General features: G+C 40.9%; 1 protein-coding gene across 6 annotated transcripts in view; it reads right to left on the minus strand.

The window, feature by feature from the left end:
* Positions 1-12,745, minus strand: part of tsc2 (TSC complex subunit 2) — a 136,528-nt gene that overhangs the window by 46,570 nt on the left and 77,213 nt on the right. For 4 of the 6 annotated variants that reach the window (XM_072269068.1, XM_072269067.1, XM_072269064.1 and 1 more), the window contains 4 exons: positions 7,319-7,480; positions 5,995-6,150; positions 5,222-5,334; positions 664-909 (listed from right to left, as the gene is read on the minus strand). In XM_072269068.1, coding sequence (XP_072125169.1) covers positions 664-909; positions 5,222-5,334; positions 5,995-6,150; positions 7,319-7,480 — 677 coding nt within the window. The remainder of the gene's footprint in view (positions 1-663; positions 910-5,221; positions 5,335-5,994; positions 6,151-7,318; positions 7,481-12,745) is intronic. The other 2 variants (XM_072269069.1, XM_072269066.1) reach the window with 1 other exon arrangement.

Raw genomic sequence — 12,745 nt, forward strand, 5'->3', positions numbered from 1 at the left:
AAGGCAATGGAATTCAATTCTGTAGAAAAGTTTGCCAAGGACAATCATGGTCATGGAAAGATCATGATGGTCCACATCATACGACACGGCACATAACCAACGAACTTTTGGCCATCTTCTACACTATCCACAACACCAACAATCTAACCCACCCATCGACATTTTAATCCAAGTCATTTATATAAATTACAAACAATAGAACGCCACTGGTTATGGAGCTCCAATCGGAACAAGTCCCCAATACCCATTAACTGGTCATAGCCAACTCTGAATCCAAGCAGCCACGTTATCCACATATACAGCATCCATAGCTCTGCATTTGTCAGTCAGCTCCATCACATCCTCAAAACTCAATCAAGTTAATAAGACACGACTTGCCCCACACAAAATCATGCTGACCATCCCTAATTAGGCCATGGTTTTCCCAAATGCTCATAGCTCCCATCACCAAGAATCCATTCCATTAGCTTCCCTGCCACTGACATGAGATACCAGTTTAGCTTCTCATTTCCCTTCTTGAATAGTGGAATGTCAGCTGCTGATCTGTCTTGTGGAACCTCATTGGTGTCTTTATAACTTTAATTCAATTTATAACTAATAAAGGTTCATTAGATCCACAATCAACCTTAAAACCTTGATGACAGCTCCATAAAAAGATCGTACCCGAGGGTCGACGGATGTATATTTCAGCCCATCCTTGAGTCAGCACAGATGCATATTCAGCCAGATTGGCTTTTTCCTTCTGGGAGGGCAGCTGGTCGCGAGATGGGGGTGCATCCTGATGCAATGTTTTGCGGTTGTCCAATCCTTTCTGAGCTGGAGTCGCAGAGGGAACACGGACCTCGCTGTCCGAGGGTGATACCAAGGGACTTAAATTCTGAACTGATTCACTATGAAGAGCATGACCACCTTGAGAAATAGAAAAGGCCAGTTTAGAACAAAAACATTCTGTAGAACAGTAGCAAAAGCAACATACTGCTAAATTGTGCATCAGATAATCAAATATACAAGTCTGGTGCTAGTTTTACAAATACGTCCCATCAGCTAATTAAATTGCAATTATTGTAAATAAACTGTTAAAATAATTGAATAAGTCATAGTCACAGACATATAGCAGTGAAACAAGCACTTCAACCCAATTTGCCCATGTTGAACAATGTGGATTCCTAAACTAGTCCCTTTTTGCCCACATTTAAGAACATAATGACATAAGAAATAGGAGCAGGAGTAGACCATCTGGCCTGTCGAGCCTGCTCCGCCATTCAATAAGATATGGCTGATCTGGCCATGGACATCTCCACCTACCTGCCTTTTCCCCATAGCCCTCAATTCCCCTACTATGCAAAAATCTATCCAACCTTGTCTTAAATATATTTACTGTGCTGGCCTCCACTGCTTCATTGGGCAGAGAATTCCACAGATGCAACCACTCTCTGGGAAAAGCAGTTCCTCCTCATCTCCATCCTAAATCTACTTCCCTGAATCTTGAGTTTATGCCCCCTAGTTCTAGTCTCACCTACCAGTGAAAACAACTTTCCTGCCTCTATCCCTTTCATAATGTTATGTTTCTATAAGATCTCCTCTCATTCTTCCAAGTTCCAGAATTGGCTCACATCTCTCTAAACCTTTTTCTATCCACGTACAAATGGCTTAAACATTGTAACTGTACCAGCCTCCATCACTTTCTCTGCCATTCAACCGCCCTCAGTGACGCACAGGTTCCCTTTAAACCTTTCCCTTCTCACCTTAAACATATGCCCTCTAACTTTCAACTTCCCTGCCCTGGGTAAAAGGCTGAGACCACCACGTTATCTATGCTCTTTCTAATTTTATAAACCTCTAAGCTCCCTCCACAGTCTCCTTCGCTCTAGACAAACCAACTCCAAACATCCACTGTCCATTTTCATTTGCAGATGTCACTTGACCCAAAGTTCTTTTGCACGTTGATTGTCAGTCTTTGTGTATTTTTTCCATGAACTCTATTGTATTTCTTCTACTGTGAATGCTGGCAAGAAAATGAATCTCCGGGTAGTATATGGTAACATTTATGTACTTTAATAAATTTACTTTGAACTGTGACCACTCCTCCACTTTCAGGATCGTTGCTCCAGATTCCAGCATATGCAGTCTCTTGTGTACCCAGCCTATCAAATCTCTCTCGTTGGTGAGGAAAGCTATTGCATGTTTCATGGGTAGAGCATGCTGATGCTTTTTTGCAGTAATGGGTGGGGGTGGCAGGGGAGAAGGTCAGTGATTTGCTGCTGCTTGTGCATAGGAGGGGGGAGTAGGGAGACTTTGAGGTTCTAATATTTCAACTATCACTCATTCTTTGGGCAACTTCTGTTTTTGTGGATGTCTGCAAAGAACAAGAATTTCAGGATGTATATTGCATATACTTCCCTGATACTAAATGGAACTACTGAAACAGATACAATTTGGTTTATTCAAAGTTAGTCAATAGGTATTACATGTTAATTTCAACAACATAGATACAATTAACTAGATCAAGTGTTGCACAAAGTTTACTATTCCAGTCTTGTAATATTCTAATCTGACTTAACTGTACCAGTTGGAATAGAAGCATGTTCTATCTGTTGAATAAATTTGACTGAAACTTCCAGCGGAATGGAGAAAGCTGGAAGCACCCCAACATGCCATATTTGATTTATAAAGCCTGCTGATGGAACACTGGAGAGAAGCTGACAACATGTAAATCCACACCAGATGTCACTTCTAAGTGAAGAAGGGGGAAAAACAGTCTCAATACAGCAAAACTTCCAACTCAGTGAATTAGCCAGAAATTGCATTTTAAAGTATTCAGAACTTGAAGCATTCTGAAAACGTCAATGCCATTCAGTAGCAGATGTGTGGTATCTGTGTAAATACATTCCTCTGTACTTCGCTTTTCCCAAACGCACACCCCAATACAAACAATTACTAAACTGTCAGCTTCATCATCAGCTTAACTCAGTTGCAACAGGCTATTGTTGGGCAAAGATTTAATGGTTTATGAAACTAAGAAGGGCTCATCTAGTTAAGGTGAACATCAGGCATGGTCTCATTCACAGGATGGAGCACATCTACATAAAGCAGCATTCCTTATCAGGGACCCCCCACCACTCAAGTCATGCTCTCTTTTTGTTGCTGCCATCAGGAAGGAGATACAGGAGCCTCAGGAACAGCTCTTACCCCTCAACTATCAGGCTCTTGAACCAAAGGGGATAACTTAACTCAACATCATTTCCCCCATCATTGAAATATTCCCACAACCTATGGACTCACTTTCAAGGACTCTTCAGCTCGTGTCCTAGATATTTATCATTTATGCCTTTCTTTTTGCATTTGAACAGTTTGTCATCTTTTGCACATTGGTTGAACAAAAGATAAATGCTCTTTCATTGATTCTATTATAGCTATTATTCTATTATGGATTTGAGTATGCCCACAAGAAAATGAATCTCAGGGTTGTAAATGGTGACACAGATGTACTTTGATAACAAACTTACTTTGAACAGATGGCACCAGCCTGTCATCAGTTAACACTGGGCCATCTTTTCATTGCATGAATTCAGATCGAGGGGTCAAAATGTTAAAATGTCAAAATAAAATGACTAAAATAAAATCCAATGTTTGGAGAAATCTGAATGCATTATCCCAGAAAGCCACAAGTTATTAGTTATGACAATTAGCAGAGAAGTAAGGATTTTAAATGGATGTGGTCAACAGGTAGGACTGCTGGAATATGATAAATTGGATATCAAGATAATACTTAAACAATACTTCAGTAAAAAATAAAGGGTCTCCGCCAGAAACAGACTGTTTTTCCTTCCGTAGATGCCGCCCGACTTGCCAAGCATTTCAGTATTTTGTGTTGCTCAGAATTTCCAGCATGCTGAGAATTTCTTATATTTAGGCAAATGGATAACTACCTTCTATCCTATGACTGGGGGGGCGGGGTTTAATTCCTTATTGGTTCAATATACAGTCTTGTTCTGTAAACACAGCCCAGACTATGATGAATGTAGAGCACTATAGCACAGTACAGACCCTTTGGCCGACAAAAGTAGTGCCGACTCTTAAGCCTACTCTAAGATCAATCTAACACTTCCCTCCTACGTCACCGTTATGTGCCGTGTCAAATGACATAGGCAATCATGGTCTTTCCATGACCACGATTGTTCTTGCCAAATTTTTCTGCATAAGTAATTTGCCATTGCCTTCTTCTGGGCGGTGTATTTACAAGATGGGTGACCCCCAGCCATTGTCAGCCTGGCACAAGTGATCACAAGTCCTGATTATATGACATGCACTAGCTGCTTATACGACCATCCACCATCTGCTCTCATGGCTTCATGTGTCCCTAATCCAGGAGTGGCGGGGGTGGGGGGGGGAGGGGGGAAGAGAGAGAAAGAGAGCTAGGCAGATGCTACACCTCACCCAAGGGTGACCAGCAGGCTAGCAGAGGGAAGGAGTGCCTAATCTTTGGTGGAGACATATCTCCACCCCACCTGCCACCCCCTGCTAAATAGCCCTCCATTTTTCTATCATCCATGTGCACATCTAAGAATTTACAAGATGATAACCTCTCACTCAATAGAAAAACATTGAGAGTACATACTACTATATTCAAATACAGCTTCTAGCTCACTATTGCACAATTCTTAAATGGACTTCTTATCCAACGAGGATGATCTGTTAATCTACCTCGTCATGACCCTTGAACTTTGCCTACCTGCACTGCACATCCTCCAACCATAACATTATGTACTACATTTTTCCTATTATACTGACAATTTGGAAGGCATTCAAAAAAAACTTTCCACTGTATCTTATTATGTGACAATAATAAATCAATTAGAAATAACGCTCACTGATCAAGGAGACATCAATAGTATTTACCCTATTATGTACAAACCATCATATTCCATCAACATAATTTTAAGATGTTTAGGTAGGCACATTAACGTGAGGGAAATTGAGAGATATGGACGTTGTGTATGTAGAAGAGATTAGTTTAGTTAGCTATTTGATTATTGATTTAACTGGCTCGGCACAACACTGCAGGCCAAAAGGCTTTTTCCCTGTGCTATGTTCTGTGTTCTATGATATATTAAAGTACCTCATTTGATTTATAAAAGCAATAACTCAAGCAAGAGACATGATACTTAAACCAGTTTGGCCACACAGTTCTTTATAAAGATTCTCCTGAAGCAACCTTCACCTGATATGGATCTCACTCGCAGGCGGGCCGCCTTTCCGATCTGCTGACTGGTTTGAGATTCCAGCTTGGCAGGTGCTTCCTGGGTGGTCTTCACTTGCAGAGATGAATCCGTCCTTGGAGTCAAAACAGTAAATCTAACTTGTACAAATATTCTAACCTCCAACTACACAGCTACGGCATTTATCACAGTTTGTGACAGGAAAATAAAACCCTGGCTTGTTACGTTCCAAACCCATCATATTTAATCGTAAAATAATCTACACCATTACATTTTTTTTTTAAACTTCTGTGGTAAATTTAAGAGATTGGCATTTTAGTCACATGTACATTGAAAAATGTTACTCCACATCAACAACCAACACGGTTCGGGTAATTCCAGCTATTCAACATGGGTAGCCCACAAGTTCCAGCATCAACATTGCATGCTCACAGCTCAATAAAACTAACTTAGGGGTTCCCTACCTGAGGGCCACAGACCCCCTGCTTAATGGTATTGGTCCACGACATAAAAAAGGTCAGGAACTCCTGCCCTAACCCATACGTCTTTAGAACTTGCGAGGAAACCTGAGCACCCAGAGGAAACATACATGACCACAAGGAGGACATACAAACTCCTAAGAGACAGCAGCAGGGATTGAACCTAGAACACTAGTATTTTGAAGCGCTACATTAACCACTTCACGACTGTGCCATCCAATAAATAAAGCCAATGACACACAAATATTTTGCTTTCTACCAAAGCTGCAATTGCCACAGAGCAGGTTGTACGACACCTGGAAGCCTCTTCAGTGCTCTTCTGGTCCAAGGAATCAAGACCCATTAGTGCTCTCGTCCCCACACCACTGCTGGTAGTCACTGTGACTAGCTTGTTCCCAACTAGCCATGTGTTACTCCTTCCTGCACCAAGGAGAAACTCTGCAACAGGGGACCTTAGAGAAACACAAAGCAAAGAAAACCTCGTGAAAATGAGCAAAAGGAATCACAGGAAATCTTAACAATCAGTCACATGTTAAATTAAAATCATTACTTAGATTTCAGAACAGTGATCTGGGTACAGCACAGCGCTTTGATGAATTGGAACTGTCACATGTACCAAGATACAGTGAAAAGATTGAGTAACAAACACAAAAGGCTGGAGGAACTCAACAGGTCAGGCAGAATCGACAGAGGGAAATAAATGGTTTTACATTTTGGCACAAGATCCTTCATCAGGGCTGGAAATGAAGGAAATAAAAGCCAGAATAAGGTGGTGGGGAGGAGAGCATTACAAGCTGGCAGGTGATAGGTGAGACCAGGTGAGGGGGGAGATAGAGCTGTAAAGGGCTGAAAAAGGACTCTAATCAGAGAGAAGAGTGGTTCACCGGAGACAAGGGAGAAAAGGGAGGAGGAGGGACACCACAGGGAGGTGATGAGCAGGTGAAAGGAAGGAGTGACAGGAGAACCGAAACAGGGAATGGAATAAGAGTGAAAGGGGAGAAGAGCAAGGGTGAGAGGGGAGCAAAAAGCTTGTCTTACACACTGTTCATTAGAGATCAATTTAAACAGTGTATAGAGGAACAAAGTAAAACAATAACAATGAAAATAAAGTGCAACAGCTACAGAGAAAGGAGGGTGCAGGTAAACTATAAAATGCAAGACCACCATAACTGGAACGTGGGAGAAAACTGGAGCACCCAGAGGAAACACAAGTGGTCACGGGGAAGAACGTTCAAACTCTTTACAGACGTGGCAAGAATCAAACCCTGATGTTGGCGCTGTAAAGTGATTGTGCCATCCATGACGCCAACATGCCACCCCTAGATAGCTCCTTATAAATGAGGCCAGGAATTCAAACATCTTCACCCAGGGAGTTATTGGACTGTGGGACTCACTAAACACAGGAATCATGGCAAATAGTTCGGATACATTTAAGGAGCAGTGCATAAGCATACAAGGGAAAGAGTGAGACAAGGTGGTTCTGAAAGCAGTCGATAAGGTGGTTAATGTGTCGCATATTACCAGCACAAACCATACGCCCATTTTCTGTGGTATTCAGTATATTCCTTCAGTTTAAAGTCATTTCAGAATGGTTCAAGAGACAAAATGATGAATACAAACCTCTTGGGCAGAGCAGAGAAGTTAGAGAAAACATATCGAGCCATCATATCCAAGCATGTTTCAGTAAGTTCAAGGTGGACGGTCTTTAGACTGTCTTCTGCTTCTGCAAGTGAACTCTCATCTGCTGATCCCAAGCTAGAACTCGTAATAGAGGTTTGCATTCTATTAGAATGAGAAGTTACCAGTCAAAACCCCGAACAATGCAATAACAAATCCGCATCACAAATTACTTTCATGTTCAATAGCAATTGTTTCGTCGCGCGGTTTCAAGCATGCATTCAGAATGTGCCCTTCTGCTTGTTAGAAAGCTATGATTGCATTACAAAAACTTTGGCCTTTTATTGATCAACTTAGGATAGGGTTTCAAGAAACAAATGCCACATCCCAAATTTCCAAGAAGTACTCCCAAGCAGTGATAAGCCATACCAAGTCTAGCTCAGGAAAATATTAATTGTATGTATACCACCAAGATAAATTATCATAAATGACAAGATGCAAAAATCAATGCATTTTGGTCATTTCTTATGGCTGAAAATTGTGAATTTTCCAATTATTGTAACTAGCTGAACAAATGCCATGTTTGAAAGTTTAAGTTTAAATCTAACCTGCAGCATTATCCCGCAGGGTTAATTATAGAGTAAAGCAAATTTACAAGTACAGCATAATCTTCAACTCAAAGAAACAAGACACAGTAATTCAGTATTTTTTTTTATATTCATTTTCCAGAGTAAGAAATAACTTTGAAATGTCAGGACTCGACTGTTTTCAAACCTCTGGTCAGTGGTTGTCCCTTAAGAGATGCAATAATAGCCAATATTTACTCATATTTTTACTCCATGTTCCAAGGTTTTGTGGCACGATTTTAAATGAGACTGAAAGACAAACAGGAAGTCCAAGTGTCACCACATCTGCTTCTCCTGTGGAAAATCAAGATCCAAATGCCAGCTCAAGTTAACAAAATCTGTGTAATTTGCTTTCACTGTATGGACATTAATGGAAATGTCACTATTTAAGTTCATTCCAAATCATCATTCAACAGTTCTGCTGTGTTCTGAAAGCAATGTATTCCAGATCAGCTAAGATTGGTAAATTAGTTAATATTATTGTGTTACTATCAATTTATGTTCTGTACATGATTTACTGTGCTTTGCACCTTGGTCCCCGAGGAACATGGTTTTGCTTAGCTGTATACATGTGCATGGTTGAATGACAATAAACTTGATTAGCAACTCATTTGGGTTTTAACAACAATGCAGTAGCTTCAGTCATGTTTATTGAGACCACCTAGTGCTTTTAAAAAAAAACTACCAACTAAATGTGTTTTAAATTCCAGGAGGCAAACTGCACATTGGGTTTGATTGCAAAGGGATTGGGAATTTAACATAATGGAAGTTTGTTACAGTTGGTTAGGCATTAGCCAAGCCACAACTGGTACTGTGCAGTTTTGGTCTCCTTACCTCAAAAAAAAGCATGGTAGGACTGGAGACATTTCAAAAGGTGATTCACCAAGTTAATTCCTGGGATGAGAGGGCAGTAATAAAGAGCGAGGTTAGATAGCCAGGGTTTGTATTTCTTAGGGTTTTGAGGAATTAAATGTGACTTTATTCCTTAGGGGTTTTGGGAGGGGGGGGGTTAATAAATCAGCCGAGATGGGATGGCGGAGCACCTGCTCAGCTCCCCCCACCCCCACGGATCAGGGTCACGTGAAGCCAGGGTCAGGTGGTGGATGGTCATAAGAGCAGCTGGTGCACATCATAAGTTCTGGCTATGCAACCACTGACACCAGGCAGACAATCTCTGAAGAGTATTGATATTGGCTGGGGTCATCTGTCTTGTAAAGTCACCGCCCAGAAGGCAATGCAGACCATTTCTGTAGAAAAATTTGCCAAGAAGTATCATGGAGAAATCATGATTACTCACAACATACGAGACATAACAAATGATTGTAAAGAGCTTTTATCTGAGGGTTCTTAACATTAGGATGAATTACAACTTAGAAGAATATCAGAATCATGTTGATCACTGTAAATCCTGTAAATTGTTTTTATGGCTGTAGTTCATTACAAGACAAAAAATTACTATAAATTAAAATTTTAAAAAAAGAGCAAAAGAGGAAGAGCAAGGCAATATTCATGGACTCTTCAAAATTCTGCTTGCAGAGGGAAAGAAGCTGTCTACAAAACACTATGTGGGCCGAGCATCATCTGGGGTGTGGGGAGGAAGGAATTGTTAATGTCTCAAGTCAAGATACTGCATTAGTACTGAGAATGGACAGGGGAGGACAAAGACACGGGCTGGTATATGATAGGTGGACTGAGGAGGGGCGAAGGATGATGGGAAGGCATAGCCAGATAGGGGAGGGGTGAAAATAGGAGAGAAACAGATGGGTGATAGGAGGAATCAGATAAGGAAATCGAGGCAGATGGAGCCAGGTGGTGGGGGGAAAGCTCAAGGTGGAGACAACTGCTGTAATCTGACGTGTGTGGAAGGAATCCATTCAGGGAAATATGAAGGGCTGATCCAATCAGATGGGGGAGGGAATATGGTGGGTGAAGTTTGTGGATCATTGGTAAAGGGACCACAAAAGAGGGGAGGGGTGAACTTGGAAAGAGAAAACGCGAGGACAGGTGCAGGAGTGAAAAAAAATACACGAGGTAATCGTCCCCGAAGTAGTAAAGTTAAATACTCAGATCATTAGATTGTATGCTACTCAGGGAGAATATTCTTCTAGTTTACTTTGTGCCTCAACCTGGTAGTGGAGAAGACCAAAGATAGACAGGTCAGAATGGAAACAAGACAAGGAATTGAGAGAGCATGCATCTGCGATCTCAGAACAGCCATTACAGATGCTTTGCAAACCAGACACCCAGTCTGCATTTGTTCTCACTGATGTTACGGAAACCACATAAGGCACTCTGAAAGTATTGAAGTTGCACCATCACCATTCTACAATGGACTAGGCACTTAGGGCAGGACAGGAGCGAAGCAACATTTTCACTAAGACTGAAGCTTTGGTAATCACAGAAGGCTGTGAGCAATCAAAGAACTTAGTCACAGATTAATTGATTTTTGGAACCCAATTGAAGCAAAGAATGCAGGGTTGAGGCGGGAAAATGGTGGAAGTTCAATCATGAGCTCACTGAACCAACCCAAGGGAGTAACTCCTCTTCCACAAAACTGCAGTATATCCAAGCCAAAAAAATGTCATTAGATCAACAGTGTGCCAAATCATAAGCTTACTGCCAGTTACACACTTTCAAATGCCTTCATAAGTCAAGGAACAGGATCCTTTTGTGGCAAGTCTAAGTGTCATGGGTTAAGGGTGAAATATTTAAGGATGAGATGTGGAACGAGCTGCCAGTGGAAGTAGGGGATGCAGAATAGATTAATATTTAAGAGAAATTTGGGCAGGTACATGGATGAAAGGGGTATGGAGGGCTATGGTCCGGGTACAGGTCGATGGAACTAGGCAGATTAATAGTTTGGCATTGACTAAATGGGCTGAATGGCCTGTTCCTGTGCTGCAGTGTACTATGACCGACTATGAAGCAATGGAAAGTTTAGAACTCAGTCACATTTAAACACTGAACAAACATTTTGGGCATCGTTATGTTATGGACAAGTTATGAGCAATCTTTCAAAAATTGCAAAAATAAATAGGCCTAATTCTGCTCCAATTCTGTCTTATGGTCTTATTCAGTATATGAAAGATTATAGGGAGAAGTCAGAGAAAAGAGTGGAAATGCTGTAAAAAGGCATGAGGTAATAAATGGAAATAAGGAAGGCCTGAAGAAGATGGAATCTGATAGGTGGGGACAGTGGACCATGGTATGAACAGCCTTTATTTAGTTCACCTAACTGCATGTATAAAAAGTACATTCTTTTATTATAAAAACAAATTTATAAATGGCATTTAAAATAAATAAATATAATACAACCACCCCTTTCATCCAGGATATCTGCCTCATGTCACGATTGCCATTCTGCCTCTATGGTGTGTCTTGCCACTGCTGTCTTTAATCAGGCAGAAAGAAGCAGAACATTTGGAAATACTCCGGTTTGTCTTGTTTGAGCTCTAAACATTAACAAGAGTGACTGTCAGTAAATAAAAATATTAGAAGAGCTTAACCTAGTGCTCAGTTGCCTGAGGATTGCCTGAGTAAAGACGACTAGGGATCCAGTCTAATAAGAATGTGGCTCATGGGCTGAAGGGTTCTCTTTGCTGTAAGTTCACTGGGGAATGGCAGAGCAAACTCAATGGGTTGAATGGCCCAATTCTGCTTCTACGTTTTAGGTTGGATGGAAACAACCTTTCACGAATAAAAATTGATCTCAGAAATAGTCAGTATAAACCTATTTTATTTTATCACTGCAATAAAAGTAATGTGTTTAATTCAACCCATTTCATAAAACATTTAGAAACCACAGATAGTAATTAAATTAGTGAGAAAGCAGCAAGCTCAGGAAGAAATGAAAGCAAAAGCAGGTTTAAATTTGTAATCTTGCTTTAAAGCAAATCACTGGAAGAGAAATTAGTTATTATTTGCCACTGCAGATTATGTGCAAATGTACTTGGTCCTTGATGAGCTTGTTCATTGGCTTCAATGAATCTGAACACTCAGGTGGCAGGTTCTTTAGCTAGAGGGTGGCAAATCTGATGAATTCATTGCCACAGACAACTGTGGAGGCCAAGTCATTGGATATACTTAAAGCAGAGGCTGATAGTTTCTGGATTAGTAAGAGCGTCAAAGGTTACAGGGAGAAAGCAACAAAATGGGTGGAGAGAGATAATAAGTCAGACATGATGGAACGGCAGAGCAGACTCCATCTGAATGGCCTAATTCTACTCCAATGTCATACGGTCTTATGGTATAACTGGCAGCCAGCACAATTTCATGGGTTTAGGCTAACACTGAGGAACAACTGACTGAATTGTGATCAGTGAAGTACAACTTGTGTGTATTACCAGAATGCTATGTGGCACAACATAGCACAGCTGTTGGTGTAACGCTAATACACCTTGGGGTGTCGGGGTTTGGAGTTCAGTTCTGGTGCTGTCTGTAGGGAGTTTGTACATCCTCCCTGTGGATTTTCTCCAGGCTCTCCGGTTTCCTCCAATAGTCCAAAGTTACTAGGTTAACTGGTCATTGCAAATTATCCTGTGATTCGGGTGGGGTTAAGCAGGTGGGTTGCTGGGCAGGGTGGCTCACCGGGCTTGGAAGGGCCTGTACTGCATTGTATAAAAATTTTTTAAAAATTGGTGGGATGGGACAGGAAGTAAATTTTACACATTACAAATTTTATGTAACAATAACTGGAACTATTTTATGTAGATTCAATACTCAATCTTAACTGTACTCCACCAAAAAACTAAAGAAATTGATAACTGGGCATATTTACTTGGGGTAAAGGGATATTTGTTATACG

Source organism: Mobula birostris, chromosome 9 (genome assembly GCF_030028105.1).
Source record: "Mobula birostris isolate sMobBir1 chromosome 9, sMobBir1.hap1, whole genome shotgun sequence".
Taxonomy (NCBI): domain Eukaryota; kingdom Metazoa; phylum Chordata; class Chondrichthyes; order Myliobatiformes; family Myliobatidae; genus Mobula; species Mobula birostris.